This window comes from Ciconia boyciana, chromosome 15, assembly GCF_034638445.1.
Source record: "Ciconia boyciana chromosome 15, ASM3463844v1, whole genome shotgun sequence".
Classification (NCBI taxonomy): domain Eukaryota; kingdom Metazoa; phylum Chordata; class Aves; order Ciconiiformes; family Ciconiidae; genus Ciconia; species Ciconia boyciana.
Window position 1 is genome coordinate 17,159,735 of NC_132948.1, and position 15,852 is coordinate 17,175,586.

Sequence of the window (15,852 nt, forward strand, 5' to 3'; positions counted from 1 at the left end):
GCCCGGGCCGCGCCTCCCGCCCGTCCCGGGCTGCGCCTCGGGCAGGCCCCTCCCTCCGCGAGCGCCGCGCGGGCGGGACGGGACCGGGGGAGGGCGGGACGCGCCGGCGCATGCGCGGAGTGGCGGCTGGAGTAGGCCGCGGCGCCGCCCGTCGTCGCTCCCCTCGCTGCCGCTGCTGCCGGCGCCGGCGCCCCCCTCCCCCCACCCCGCTCAGGACGCCGGGCGTTCCCGCCGCCCTCCTCCTGCCGCCACGATGATGATGATGGCGTTGAGCAAGACCTTCGGGCAGAAGCCCGTCAAATTCCAGCTGGAGGAGGACGGCGAGTTCTACATGATCGGCTCCGAGGTGCGGCCCCGCGCACAACGGCCCGGGCGGGAACCGGGCCCGGGGGAGGCTGCGGGGGCAGCGGGGCGCCGGGCCGGGCTGGGGGGGCTGTTGGGGAAGCTGGGCTCAGGGTGGGGAAGGGGCTGAGGGGAGCCCTGTCGTGGGGACAGCGGAGTCCCGGGCGCGGGGGGTGCCGGCCTTCCAGCCCCTGCGGGTCCTCTCTGTGTCCCCACTTGCGGGGCGCTGGCCAGGGCGGCGGGGGCCTGGGCTCTGCGTGGGAGCCGGACAGTGAGGTCTGCTTGGGAGCCTCAGCCGTCCTAGGACCAGTGCTCCCAGTAAGGGCGGCTCTTGGAGACACGCACGAGTACATAGAGACCAGATCCTTCCCTGGTCGCAGCCTGAGGCCCTGCTCCCTGATACCGCACTTAACAAATTTTTGTAGCACACTTGTTCAGACTTCTGGATTATTTGACATGCCGTGAGGTAATTAAGTCCGCACCTAGGCCTTCGTGCTTAGTAACACCACCAAAATCAGACAGCTCAGTTTCTCAGCCTTGTTCAAATGGGTCTTGCCAACAAATGCCGGGGTACAGCATTTTAGCACCCCAGTGTGTATGCTGACACTGTATTCTCTCATGCTGAGAGGCTGTTCTGCCTCCCTGAAGACCGGCCTTACTGAAGCAAGAAACATTGGTGCTTCAGCACCAGGGAAATGATCACAGTTGGAAACAGGAAAAAAATGTTTTAGCCCTGCCCTTGATGCAAGAAGGGAAATATTGGATAAGTTAAATTGCCAGCTGTATAGGTTGAGCATGGACTAAAGGCCCCTCGCTCTCTCATGTGAAATGTAAAGTTTGAAAGAACAGTAACTGCAGTCAGCTAACCTGCGAGATTGCCAGACCAGACACGTGGAAGGGGAAAAAGGGTTGCGTTTTTTATCTACCATTAATTTCTGTTTCTTGATGAGCACTGTAGAGCAACAGATATGATTAAAAATTACCTGAAAATAGATGTTAAGACCAAAATGAGTCTTGTCAAAAAAGGAATAAAAACCTTATTGTGTGGCAGTCTGCCAGTGTACTACCAGTCTAAAAATTTGATTTCAGAGTCTAGAAATAGTTTTGTTGTTCAGCAAGTCCTGCTGTAGTCTTCAGCACAGGTGAGGATCTTGTGCCAGAAGAACAGAATTGCTTTACAGATGGTAAGTAAATTTGAAAGAGGATTATTGGCAGTGATCACATTTTACATGTTCAAAGGATTTAAAACAAAATACAAGTCTCTGGGCATTTGCTGTATTCGAGCAATGTCTTGATGGCACAGAGGTTCCAAGTAAAAATGATAACTGTCAGAGAGCTAGGTATCTGATTTGATTTAATTCCTACTGACTATTGTGCATTGAAACAGAAGTTGAAGTAAAGAAAGGTTAGGTTATTCAAAAATACATGAAAATGAGTGGAGTTTTTTCCTATTAAATGGATTATTGTCAACGGAGGGGAGTTTTTTTGTATCAGACTAGTGAAATAAGTGCTGATAAAAATTTTGTTTTCTGTATTGCCGCAAAAATTGCAGTGCTATATGATGCCAAACCCAGTGCAGTCAGTCTATCACAAAAAAACCAAAACCAAAAATCCTCCTAGGAGGTCCTTCTTATCACTACAAAGAGCTGAATTTGTTTCAGCTTCTGCTAAAAATCTCTTAAATGGAATACCAGGCCATTCTGGAACACCAGGCCACATCTCCACTTTTCTTCTTGTAGGTAGGAAACTACTTGCGTATGTTTCGGGGTTCCCTGTACAAGAGATATCCCTCGCTCTGGAGGCGACTAGCCACAGTGGAAGAAAGGAAGAAGATAGTGGCATCTTCACATGGTGAGAAGATGAGTAAACATTCCCAGTATGGTTTATCTGAAATTTTGCCTTGAAAAACTGTCTCTGGCGATTCAGAAGCTTGTGCACCGTTAGGGCTGGGTGAATCGCTTCAGATTGCCCCAGTGATGGAGCACTCTGCAGCGGTGGCACTGGTAGCTCCTGGTTCAGCCTAGCAACAAACATCAACTGATCAAAAATGTTCTACAATCGAAACACCTATCATGGCTTTCCTGGGGTTGCCTGCATTTGTCACAAAGCAAAAGCCGCATCTCAAAATCAGTACCATATTCCAGAAGAGACTTTTGTAGACAAAGAAGGGCATTTTTGTCTCTTTTGTCAAATAGGCAGGAATGTTGCAAGGAAGCCCCATTGAAAATGTGCGTCTTTGCTTAACTTTGCTTCTTGCAGGGACTGAATGTTTATGCCTCCCAGAAATTGTTGTAGTGTGTTGCTACTGATGTGACTGCCACAGTGAGAATATAGCTGCCTCAGTATTATTTTTGGTGGGAGACTAATAACAAGCAGTTAAATTTCTTAGCAATATGACTTGTACACTCTTTAGACTGAAGCATAGTAAAAATAAATGGTTCATTCTGGACTTAGGTCTTCTTCCTCCAAGTATCCTGCTGACCTGTTGCTTTGTTTTCTCCCCCCCCTACCCCCCAACAGAAAATCAGCGGTCTCACAGTCCCAGAAGATGTAAGTCTTTATCTGCATGTTATTCTTAGCTGTGCTAGAGGAAGAATCTCTACTGTGACCTTTGGTGCTATTACAATATATATTAATGTTGAATCCTTTTCCTCTGATCTCTCCCTGTGGTCGCCCTAATTGTGCATCCTGATCACATGCTTAACTCTTCTTTGTCAGAACGTTAGTGGGACTCTCAAATGCAGATGGTCTCTCTAATTCAGCAGGAGCTGTCCTGAGGCTTCTCCCCCTTTCCCAAGTCTTACCAGCTTTTCTGTTGATCATTGCCTCTCTATTTCCAACCTTTAAGTCCACTGAGGATTTATTGTTTTCTGGGCTTTTCCTCCCAGAAGGCTGTGGAAGAGATTTTACATCATTTTGGCAGATGTAGGTGTGCAGAGCTAAACCATGCGATTGCAAAGGGCAGCTCAGGGTAGGAAATAATTGTTTTTCTCTTCTTAAGTAAAAGCACGTTAGATTTAAAGTTTATCTAATAATTATGAGGATTTAAGGACTTCTTTTTCTGAAGTTTTTTTTTTGGTAGCATTCACTTCCATCTTAAGTAAATGTCATAACAGAAATGACCAGAGTCTATAAATAAGTTGCACCCTGGAAGAACAAGGTTCATCCAGTGGTGGTACCTGAGGGAAGCTCATGTAATTCTAACCCTCCCTGTGTCTTGACTCTTAGTCCAAACGAAAGATGTTTTTAACAGAGTATAAACAGGGTAGCTATACCAGGTGAAGAGATGTTGATGCTTTTTGCAAATCTTTGCTCTATCACTTGCAACCATTCCAAGGTGTCATCCTGCTTTTGTCTTTAGAATTGTATTTCTTCTCTAGGCTTTGTGGTGGGGATTGTCATGTATTAACTAAGACATTCCACCCCTGCTCCCAAGAAAGTCACCCTTGTTCCTGCTGTTTAGATGGATGTCAAACCAGATTATGTTTCTTTAGTGCCAGGCACTGTGGCTGGGCTTCTGGTCACTCCAGTGCAAGTAATCTATCTACCCCAGTAGCAGAGCATCCTGGTGTGTGAGGGAGAGTGGAGGCTTCTGGCAACTCAGAAATGACAGTGGAAAGTTCTGTCATCTCCATTTATCCCGTGTGTACAAAATGCCATGTCAAAACCTTCCTCAAAAATTAAATGTCTCCGAGAGGATACATGAAGCCCAAAGGACTTTTGGGGCACACACTTATACCACTGGGTAACCTATTCTAGTCCCTCCTGCAGTGGCAGGGAGGGCTTTTCACTATGCAGCCTATTAATGCTACATTGCTATGTAGTACTTTTCCATGTTAATTATTGGCATCTTTCCTGGTAATAGATCATGGCTATACAACATTAGCCACTAGCGTGACACTGTTAAAGGCCTCTGAAGTGGAAGAGATCTTGGATGGAAACGATGAGAAGTATAAGGCAGTGTCTATCAGCACAGAACCTCCCACCTACCTCAGGTAACAGGTGTCGGTGAGGGCCAAGATCAGAACGGAGCTGCTTGGAAGATGTCAGCTTGGGCAGGAAGCGCAAGAAACTGCATAAATCCAGGCCATTGTGCAGGGGGGTGCTTGCCAGTCTGTGCAAATAGTTGTTTGCAGTGTTGGGCAAATGAAGATTTCCAGAGCGTAAGGATTGGGTTACTGCCCATACACAACAGGAAGAAAAACATAAGTGTTTGATGATACAGCTCTTTTTGCAGTTACTGCATTCCAGCTGTAACAGATGTTTTGCAGAACACACTCTCTGCACGTACTGTCTTCTGGAGACGGCGCATTTATCAGCAGTCCCATCGTAAAGTATAGACAGAAAATCCAAATATGAACCTAGTATTTATAATGGTGCACCTGGATTCATATCTGATGAATAATTGTGAGCTGGAGAATGGGCTTCCCAGAGGCTAGTGTGGAACGTGAGTTCTCAGTGGAACAATGTTGTTGAGGGTTCCAGAATAAAATAGCAGGAGCTCATAATAGGACTTAAAGTTTAAAATTATACCATTCCTTAAGCAGTAGCAGTGGTGCTCAGGGTCTGCAGTTTAACATACAGTCTCCTTCTTCAGAGAACAGAAGGCAAAGAGGAACAACCAGTGGGTGCCAACCCTGCCCAACAGCTCTCATCACCTGGATGCAGTGCCATGCTCAACAACGATTAACAGAAATCGCATGGGCAGGGATAAGAAGAGGACATTCCCTCTGTGGTAAGGCAGCTTCCTGCTTCCGAAAAGTGGAAACAGTTACCAACATGATGCGCTGCCAGGGTAGTGCTGATGTGTTATAATGTTGTGATTTATCTCGAACTGACAAAAGACCTACAGGTCACTAATTTGGAGGTTCTTAGTTAAACCGTATGTCTTGAAGCTCTTCCTTACAGTGGCCAGCCATGGCTCAGAGAGGAGGCTTTCCTTTTGTCAGGAAAATGGTTTGTTCTTTTCCTGATGAGTTCCTTCATCTTTCTGCTGATTCGCTGAGCAGTTGTCCTTTGAGGAGCCTGCAAACCCTCTCTGTGAAGGATAGGCTGCCTCTCACTGACATAGTCCAGTACCTTGGATCTAATTTATTCAATGGAAAATGCTGCTGTGGCTCATGACTAAGTTTTACTTTCCATTATAAAAGTTGAGGAAATCAAGATAAAATGTAATCCTGGAAAGCTTCCTTGTTTTATTTGCAGGAATGTATTATGATAGATGCAATAAAAGGTGATAGACTGGCATGGGCTGCCATAGCCCTGTAAGCTTGCGTTGAGGAGTCCGTCTAAAGACTGATCGGGGGGTTGGAGTGTCGGGATTGCTTCCAACAAACATTGCCTTCCCTCTATGGATGCCAGATGTGTCATGTGCTAGTTCATATACCATGTTGTTGCTCTTTGTATTAGCTTTGACGACCATGACCCAGCAGTGATCCATGAGAATGCATCCCAGCCGGAGGTTCTGGTTCCAATCAGGCTTGATATGGAAATTGATGGGCAGAAACTGAGAGATGCATTTACGTGGAACATGAATGGTATGTAGGAAGGAGAATTTCCTGAGGCTGGAGAAATATAGTTGTATCCATCACCAAGTATGAAGAGAGAACAAGCATGAGTGTGCATGTCCTTGCCCCATATACACAAAACTTTAAAGCTCTCCCACTTTGGACTGTATTCAGCTCTCATGTCTCTTAGCAAATGCTCTGCTGCTTCCATGGGTTGCAGTCATTCCTGGATACATGTCATCTGAAGAGTTTAACTGGCCTATTCTCCTGACCCAATTCATCAGCTCAGCTGTCTGAGACTATTCTGTTAGCTGAGGTACCTTAAATACAAACTGGTTCATGTGTATGGCTTCTTTATGTATGTGGATTATTAGACCATAGCTACGTTGTCTCCATGGAGCAAGTAAAGAAGGCTGTAAGTCCCTTTGTCAGTGTACACGTCCTTACAAACCTGATACAAAACACCCTTGTAAAAGCAAAAGGTGATGCATTTGGGATTCCCTTCGTCATGCCGTGGGATTAATTTTGTGTAGTCTGTAAGTGGCAGACGTTGATTTCTAAGAAAGTTAACAGTGTCTGTTCATTCTTGTTCTGTATCAGAAAAGCTAATGACCCCAGAAATGTTCTCTGAGATTCTTTGCGATGACCTGGATTTGAATCCTCTGACCTTTGTCCCTGCTATTGCCTCTGCCATCCGACAACAGATTGAGTCGTACCCAACTGACAGTATCCTAGAAGATCAGTCAGACCAACGAGTTATTATTAAGGTAATACAGAAGGCAGTAGAACAAGAGCTGAACCATTTGGGTTTCTCTGGTTATGTTATGGGGGAGGAAGAGTACAAAGGCTTCCCTCAGAGCAAAGGAGCTCTTAATTCCAGTCCGGCGTCCAGATTGCATTTTGTCCTTTGTATTGAGAACAGAACCAAGGTGGCAGATTACTAAACATTCATATGCCTGCCCCTGAGATGATGAAATAGTTCAGTGAAAGCATTGTTGAGTCCTTTTGTAAGAACTGAACCTTGGTGAGCAAAGCTGAGTTGTCTTCATGCTACTGGAATTAAGAAATCGATTAAGGAGCTCTGCAGATGCAATGAACTAGGAGTTACCTCTCTGCTTCTCTTATTCAGCCTCTGCCTCTTCAGTTAAATTACCTTTGACAAACTGTTGCGAGAACGGAAGTGAATGACCTGTTTCTTCCCTTGTCTCCAGCTAAACATCCACGTAGGGAACATCTCCCTTGTAGACCAGTTTGAATGGGACATGTCAGAGAAGGAGAATTCACCAGAGAAGTTTGCCTTGAAGCTGTGCTCAGAGCTTGGCCTGGGTGGGGAGTTTGTCACTACTATTGCCTACAGCATCCGGGGACAGCTGAGTTGGCATCAGAAGACATATGCCTTCAGGTAGAGAACTGTCATCTTCCTAGTATGGGTATGGGTGTGTGTTCGTACTTCATGGGTGTTAGCATCAATGAATCTTAGAACAGCTGACCTGACGCAGAAAGTTTCATTTGAAATTGGTCCTTATGGCTCGCACCCATTCTGTCCTCGTTACAATTTTTTGTGCTTATGCTCAAGTATTTTTTCCCTTTGGGTGTAATACATTTCAGGACCAAATATTGATGAAATGTCAGCTTTTGGTGCAGAATGAAAGGCTGTTGTAATTAACAGTGATTGAATACCTTGTGTCTCCCTCTTCTAGTGTATGCTAGTGACGAGCCCCAGATACATTTCTGTTTTGTCAGCTTTGCCTGACTTGGGCCATCCACTGTCTCAAGCTTTGGTGTTTTGAACTAAGAGTGATTGAAACTGTAGCTCTCTACCCTGGCTGACATTAAAGTTGGCTTGATCATAGGCCCTTCTCACAGCTGGAATGCAGCACTGTCAGGTTTGATTAGTCAGCTTTGTAACTTGTCTTCTAATGATAATCGTTCCCAGTTGTGCCGTGCAGTGTTCTGTGGTGAGTTACTGTACTGATGTTATCCTCAGCATGTTGCTGAGTCTGCAGGATGTAAATATCCCTTAATGTGCGCTGGGAGGTTTTTTGACCTCAGGTCATGGTTACAGTTGAGGAAGTTTGAGAGTTCAGCAAATGATGTACTTGCAGAGGTGAGGGAATGGTACTGTTGACACCAGTTTTGTAGCAGTCAGTTCAAGAAAGTAGGATGACCTACCTGGGCAGCAAAGGGAAACATGCCCAGCCGTGTCCTGCCTCAGGGAGAGGGCAATGCATAGTTCATGTGGACGTAAGTGAGGAGGAGCTGGAGGCTGTGGGGCAGCTGGCTGCTGCCGTGAGCTCTACTCCTTCTTCTTTCTCTGTCTGAAGGTTTCCTGTCTGGTCAGCCTTCTGTGGAAAACGGGCACTGATCTGCTCTGGATCAGTGGCTTTTCCACTAGTCTCACTCTGCTTCTTCTGGAGGTTACTTTTATCCTGAAAATCTTCCACAGAAACTGCTTGGTTCTAAAATGATCCCCAGAGTGGTTCATATTAGAAAATGGAAAGGGACTCTTTACCACATGGGAATTAAACTCTTCTACTTAAACTGTTAGATTGTGTGTCCATCTCGCAGATGTCCCTTCTCCTCACGGAGGTGGGGAGGTGACTTCTACCTTTCCACCCACGACAGCTGACTGATATTTGCAGATCCAGCATGTGACCACATTGAACTGTAACAACAGAACAGTGCGTGTGCAGTCCTGAGAAATGATGGGAACTTGGAGGGTGGTAGATGGGAATCTGATACTTGTAGTACTGCCTCTCCTTCCCTGCTGCTGGGTGCATTATAACTGTGACAGAAGTGAGCTAGCACTGTCTGTTTTGTAGCCTCGGTAACAGAGAATGACAGTGTCCCTGCTGTCAGACACAGACCTTGGAGCGAATGTGGAGTAGACTTGATCTGTAGTTTAAGCTAGCTATGGCAGGGAGCAAGTTCATTTCCGGAAGCTTTAGTAGGACTCCTTGTTGCCTGAGCATTCCCAGGAGTTTGAGCTTTCTTCTTCCTTCTTCCTATTGTCCTTGAAGTAGAGAAGTGGCTCTGTTCACACCATGCTGACCAGGAAGCCCTCTTTTCTACTCAAAATATATTTACCTTCCCAGTTAGTTTACTTCAACAACTTTTTAGCATACTACCTCCCAACCCACAGGGCATTTGTTCCTAACTTCTGTCACTTGGTGCATCAGAGGCAGGCTTTGTCCACATTTAGTGGACACTAAATGTTCTTCCTCCTTACTGTGCTTCTCCATGTATTGCAGATATCTGAGTTAAGAAACGAATCTGTGTACATGTTAACTGTTGCGAGGGGGGGTCATTTCTCCCTTTGCTTCCTATCAGTCTCTGTGACTTGCAGCAAGTAAAGTTTTAGGCAGTGCTGCCCAGGCTCTCTCAGATATATCATATTAATGCCAACTTCAGGCTATTCTCTCTAAAAACATGTATCTGGCTGTGGTTACTAAAGAGTGCTTCCTTTTAGGGCTGGTTCAAACAGGTAGATTTCAGGCTGCCTTTAGACTGAGGCAATATTGCAAGGGGGAGAATCAAAAACTAGGAAGGGAACCCCAGCAGAACAAAGTACGTAGATGTGAGCTGTTCAGGGAGGAAAACCCATCTAATTTAAACCTCATTTTGTGTCATAGTACAAATATGTCCTCCGTTTCCCTTTTTTCTTCCAGCAAAGTAGTACTTTTGAAACCTTACAGTGATTAATGATATTAGGGTTCTGTGGTTGGTTAGTTCCTGAATTCCCAAACCACCGGAGTGGTGGTTGCTGCAAAGTCATTCCACTGAGGTAAGGAAAGGGTCTGCTTTAGATGTATCAAAAGACCCTTAATATCTCAAGGGACTGGGGGTTAAAGTCATGTGCCTCTTAATCATCTGAGGGAGAGGGAGAGGTGAAACTGTCTGCTAGTTGATGAAAGCCAGGACAGTTCTTTCGGCTGGCCTGCTCTGTGCAAAGCAAGGAGATCCTGAAAGCCCAATGGAAGGGGCAGGACTGGAAGCAGACAGGTAACTGCTGCTTATGGGATTTTCAGGGGGACGGCGTGTTACGATGTTTCGCATCTCAGTACTGAGTGTTTCTAGTGGCGGCAAAAGGCACTGCATAGCCAGAGTTTTGCCTTCAAGACCTGAATGAATGCACAGGTTCTCTCGCACACCAAACCCATGTGCCTGAGGAGTTACCCTTTCCAAAGACCTTTCCCTGCCCTGTTGGCATGCCTGTGACACTACTGCCAGAGGCCTGGACCCTAGCAGTGGGAGTGTCTTGCTCTAGTAGGAGTCCTGCAGCTGACAGTGCATATCAGTCATTTTGCCAGCAGCACTGTCCTCTCAATCAAAAAATAACAGGGGAGGGGGAGCTCTCTTCCTTTGGAGGTTGTGAGATGAGGGAGGTTTTTTTCAGTTTATCTCTTTTTCTGCACTATAGAAGCGTGGTATCTGAGTTGGCTTGCAATGAAGTTATGCGCATGAGGCTGGCTTTCCAACCCCCATTTAATTCTAGTGGGTGCTCAGTGTTAAGCATGGTAAATGAGAGATACCACAGTATCAAGTCAAAAAAGCCAGTTAAGATCTAGCATTTAGTCTGGAATGTGTAGCAATCTGGGGCTAAGATGAAATTCCTGGTTTTGAGTGTTGCTTAGTGGACGTCAGCAATACTGGAAGTAGATTTGACTAAAGCTTCCTCCCAGGATCAGATACCAAAGGCCCTGGATTAATTTTTCATTGTAGCATTACTTTGAAGACTTGTTATTCTAGATTAATAGCTTTGATGCAGACGTTGTCTGTTCCCATGGCAATTAGCATTTGAGTTCCTTCCTGGGGGAATGAGAGGGCTGCCCACGAATGCTGAAATCCTGTGCACAGAGGCACGTCCCTGGGGAGGGGGCCAGATGTGCATGCACACCTGCTAGAGGGCTCCTCTCACAGACACACTTCGTGCAGCTCAGGCTGAGACGCTTTCTAGCATTCAAAGCAAACATTTACATTCTGAGGCTCCTCTGTATTTATGCTGGGCTTCCGGTTCCACTGTCAATATTTGGGAAGCTACTTCTGGTCAGTTCCTGTTGACTTTTACTGAAAAGTGGCTAGTGAAGCAGTAAATATTTTTGTGCATGTGATAATACAGCTGGTCAGGACAGAGAGATCTCTGAGGAGCAGATCTTGTGATCTGGGACAGAGCCTGGTGTTCCATTGCTTGTGCAGGGAGTAGCCACAGCCTCTGGTTGCAACAGCAGCTCCTAAAAGACTACCTTTTCCATGGCAATTGGGAGAACAATGCTTGTTCCGCTATCAGGCTCCCATCCCACCAGGCTCCCAGAATGCCAGACTTTTGCCAGGGAAAAAGAGCTGTCAGAGGTGTGCCACGCAAACTACAGCTAGGAAGTCAGAGTTGCAGAACAGCAAAGCTGGACAAAGAGATTGAACCGTTAGCCATTGAAAAAGAGCCCTGTTAACAGCCCTTGCTCAGCTGCTGCTCTGGGAGAAGCACTAATAAACTGGTATAAACTTTGCCTGTGCTTACTGGGTTTGAATGCTGTCAGCCAGTTACATAACTTCCATGGTGGGAGAGAACTGCATCAGCCACAGTTGCTTTGACAAACCCCTCTCTGGTCGTGAAAGGGGATGATTGTAGTTGGTCTCCCAGAAACTTCAGGCTCCCCAAGATTGTAACCATCAGCCCCTCGTGTGCTTCTGGGAACCAGACTGTACTGAGCAGGGCTAAGAATGAATGCTTAAGCCTGAAACACTGTAAACAATGCTCTGTTGTCCTTGTGTCTTGCATCTGGGCTGGTAACCCAGAGGAGTGCTCTAGGACCACTGATGGATGTTGCTTTGTTGCCTTCTGCCCTGCTCTGCAGTGAGAACCCTTTGCCGACTGTGGAAATTGCTATTCGCAACACAGGGGATGCTGACCAGTGGTGCCCTCTTCTAGAAACCCTCACAGATGCTGAGATGGAGAAGAAGATCAGAGACCAGGACAGAAATACAAGGTGCTGCCACTCGTTCAGACAGTTCTCCTTCTGGCCTGTCTCGAAGACAGAAGTTAAAGCTTTGATGTTTTTCCTTCTCTACTGAGAGCCAACTGGCTGGATTTCAAACTTGCATACCACAACAGAAACTCATATCCCTTTAGCTGCAGGATATTAAACTGTTATCACCTTGCTTCACAAACATTTAGATCTCTACTTTAACCATCTCCTGCTTGAAGCAAAGTTTCCTTTTTTTTTTTTTCCCCTTCTTCCTTCTTTTCCATGGGCTCTCTGCTTGTACAGGGGGATTTGTTTCTATAGGAAGGCATTAATCAAAAATATTGGAGTTTCATGCACTGTCATGCTACCTAGAATCCTGCCACAAGGCTTCCTTTTATGTAGGGTAAGGTAAAGTGCTCTTTGATGTAGGAATGGGCAAGCTCCTAGCTCCAGCCTGACTGATGCCGACCTGTTTGCCAGAATAGGAGCACTGTTGGGATTCTAGGAGGAGCTCTGCCCACCAGAGACCTGCTAAGTGATGTTTGACAAGCAGTCGAGAGCACTTGCTCCTACTTGGTGAAATTTCTTCTGGCAGATATAAATGAACTGCTAGAATGTCTCCAAAAGATACATTGTGGGAACAGTAAATATGCTGGCTCAGCTCTTTCCCAGGATTATTTTTTTTACTGCTGATTAACAGATTCGTAATTATTTTGCTTCTCAGCTGTCGCTGTCTGAACAGTTTTCAGTAGTGATTGGTTCAATCCAAGTTAATGAGCAAAAGTGTGCTAAAAGCTGTTACTGAAAATAGTATGTTAGCCTTATCAACAGGGGCACTCTCAGGTGACCAAGGAAGTCTGTCTAGGCAATAAACCTGTCTACAGAGTTCACAAAGCTGTGACAACCTCCCCAAAAGTGTTGCTTTTAAAAAATTTCACATGACTGTAACACAGCACTTACTGTACCTCTTTCTTTCTCTCCTAGGCGCATGAGACGTTTGGCCAATACTGCTCCAGCCTGGTAATCTTCCTGTTGTGATACTGTGCTCTTCCTACAGACTTTATCCCTACTCCTCTCCCCAAATGGATCTAGGATTGGCAGGGGTCTTTCTGTCCCTGAAGGGGGGGACACATTCCACTTGCCAAGAGTTCCCGGTACTGCTGACTTCTGCCCCCATCCCCTCCACATAAATACCACATACCAAGAATGCTGCATTAGCATGTGATCTAGCTGAGACCTGTGGCAGCTGCTGGAGTCCTTATATACCTGTGTGTGGACAGCGTAAAGATTCTTTTGTATAGGTGCAACATGCACTATTAGGACAACTTTTTAAATAAAAGGAATGCATACTACTTAAGTTGAGTTCAGTAAGTTTAAATGAATAGTGAATCTTGCCATGCTTTGTGCTATTCTGGTAACTGAGCAGTCCCAGGGCCTAATATTAATGCTTTTGGGTATAATGCTGAACACTCACATGCATTCAGTTTTCCAGAAGCATGGTGGAAACTGAGTGCTTTACTTCAACAGATAAAACAGCCTGAAACCTTTTGCTGTAGGGGAAAGTGAGAACGAGACTTAAAACTGGAAGAAGCAAACAACTCTCTAAAGGAGTGGTCTGTTACTATACTTGGTGCAATCTGTAATGAACTCAGTGGAGTGTTCAGCTGGCTTACTCAACAAAGATATAACAGTTTAACTGAAGCTACAAACTTAATATTCATTTCTGTCAGATGTCAGCCTGGTGTGTGGTGAATCCTTTTTTCTGTGACGGCTGCATCTGGAAAACAACAGTCTCTGAACTGGTACAAAAGTTGAAGCCTGCAGTCACTGAGACTGCAGCTTCTCTTCAGCAAGTGGCTTTGCTGTGGTCATTGTCAGTCCACGTAGCTGCCAGTTACAGTGCACAGAGCACCCAAAGCAAAGTGGGTGTCTTAAATACCCTTGGCACTGCAGTGTCAGGATTTTGCAACCCTGGAAACAACCTGTCTTTCCCTGGGGAGTTTAAAAACAGAAAATCCATTGAAGTGAGATTAAAAAAATTCAAGCTTGCTTAAAACAACTAATTAGAATCTACCTTGCTGTTGAGGTACACCAGCTCTTTGATAGAGTTCCTGCCATTCACTGCCAGAACTGATGAGTGTTGCAAGCAGGGCAGATTTTGCTGGCAGCCTGACAGTCATGTTCAGGCCTTTATGATAAAGCCAATAGGTTTTACAATCCTTGCTGATCCACCCACGCTGCTAGCACAGTCAAAAAAACACTTTCTGGCCTTAATTTATGTTTAAACTTGAGTAATAGCAGAGCCAGTTCTGATTCCTGGGTGGGAGGGAACTTTTTCCAGATGTTAGTCTGCAGAAACCAAAACCTTGCAATTTAGCAATATTATTATTGCAGTCTTATCCTAGGCTCCTGTGCCAGAGTGGTACTCTATCCATTAGAGTACCATCTTATTAGAGAGGTTGAAAGGTTATTTCAGCAAAACAAAACCTGGGACTCCTGCTGCATCTTAGCCTCCCATGTAGAATGCATATTTTGCCTCATGGACATAAAAACTCCAACTCTTCCTGAGAACACTTCAGCCTCTCTTTGTTATGATCAGGTACTTCTGCAAGCAGCCTCTTCAGGGAATTTGACCAAAAACAAGCATGAAACTGCCGTAGCCTTAAACTAGCATCTGTGGTGCCATTTTTGAATTGCTGTGAAGCTTGTGGTTACCTAATCCTAAAGTTCATAACAAGGCATAGACACACAAGGACTGCAGCTTCTGTAGCAGGTTTACAAGTACCTCCCTCTGCTTCTCAAGCCCCAAAGAGGCTGTAGGAATTGTCCCTCCCAAGCAGCCAGGGGCAAGGCAGGACAGCGGAGGGGGCCAGGTCCCAGAAAGATGAGAACTTCAGCCAGCTTTCTCCATGTATTAGGACCACTAGGGAACAGCTTTCTTGCTCTATAATCACAACTCCTTAGGTTAATCTAGTACCCTAGCTAAAAGCATAGCCCAGCATGTGCATTTCAAAGTCCCATCTCGGAAGCAGTTTAAAACCAGAACATCTGCAGACTTTAAAGACAAACTTTCCAGGGATTGAAACACCAACTCTATGTTATTAGGTCATGAGCAAAGCATGCAGTAAGTACCTGTCAAGTCTGAGGCTGCTTAACTCTTAGTACCACTGTGTCTTCTAGAACAAGATTACTATGTGTACAGTTCTTTCATCCTCTTCCTAGAGGGAAACATATGTGCAGGAACACAGCTTGTTCAAATGAAAATGATTTTTCATAAAAAATGTGTTTTCATGGGAAGCCCACAGCGGGGGAGGGAGGGTGGCACAGGCTGTGGTTCAATCTTCCTTTGCCACAAGGCTCCTATATCATCATTCTTAATTGGATGCTGGTTACTCACATTTCTTAGTAGTTTTAGTGGTGGTTTGCAAGCTTGTCTAGCTGAGCAGACAGCAACATTACCAAATGCTATCCTAAGATACAATGTTTGCAGATTTGCTCCAAAGGCTTTGAGGTCTGGTACAAGCACATGTGTGTAGTGCATTAGCAAGAATAATCAAATCCATTTAGTACAGCTGTTCATGGTAGGGACTAGCTTGTTTAGTTTTCCCCTAAATTCAGATGTCTAAGTTTCAGAACTAAGAAGTTCAACAAGAGTGGAATTACACTGCATGTGCAGAGAGCCTGTATTACTAGTGTCAAGTGCTACTTCCAGTCACTGCCTGGATCAAGTGCCTAGCTCTGTCCCCTGTCCTTTCCCAGGCATCCCTTCCTCCAACTAGACACACCCCAACCCCTTCTCATGCTCTGCAGTCCTGCTGACAGAAGAGGGGAAGGACATCTTCCACTTAGCCTGAACTTCGCTTTGCCCACCAAAAAGAAAAGTCCAAGCAAGCAGCCTGGCAGCTTTGAGCAAAGTCCTGATGAGTAATGGTGAATTGCTGCCTCTGCCCCCAGCAGAAATGGACACACAACTGAAAAATAAAGACTTTAATGTAAAGACTCTTTGGAAACAACAACCAAAAAAGGAGTGGGGGACTTAG

At 45.5% G+C, this 15,852-nt stretch overlaps 1 protein-coding gene across 2 annotated transcripts; it reads left to right on the top strand.

Moving 5' to 3' along the window:
* The first annotated feature begins 213 nt into the window (after positions 1-213).
* SMARCB1 (SWI/SNF related BAF chromatin remodeling complex subunit B1) lies at positions 214-13,164 on the top strand. 2 transcript variants are annotated; one of them, XM_072880054.1, is made up of 10 exons: positions 214-346; positions 2,082-2,193; positions 2,863-2,892; positions 4,208-4,337; positions 4,940-5,077; positions 5,752-5,879; positions 6,450-6,616; positions 7,061-7,251; positions 11,702-11,833; positions 12,797-13,164. In XM_072880054.1, exons 1-10 carry the CDS (start codon positions 254-256, stop codon positions 12,834-12,836), a joined length of 1,161 nt encoding a protein of 386 aa, XP_072736155.1. In that variant the 5' UTR covers positions 214-253; the 3' UTR covers positions 12,837-13,164. The 2 variants fall into 2 exon arrangements, with proteins under 2 accessions (XP_072736155.1, XP_072736156.1); XM_072880055.1 differs by lacking the exons at positions 11,702-11,833; positions 12,797-13,164 and adding an exon at positions 11,643-11,670.
* Positions 13,165-15,852: the final 2,688 nt, after the last annotated feature.

What these genes read in the sequence shown, in the direction of transcription:
- SMARCB1 (XM_072880054.1), top strand. Translation starts at nt 254, where the DNA reads ATGATGATGATGGCGTTGAGCAAGACCTTCGGGCAGAAGCCCGTCAAA. An exon ending in GATAGTGGCATCTTCACATG is followed by an intron (nt 2,194 to 2,862) that starts GTGAGAAGATGA and finishes ACCCCCCAACAG; the next exon opens with AAAATCAGCGGTCTCACAGT. An exon ending in GAACCTCCCACCTACCTCAG is followed by an intron (nt 4,338 to 4,939) that starts GTAACAGGTGTC and finishes CTCCTTCTTCAG; the next exon opens with AGAACAGAAGGCAAAGAGGA.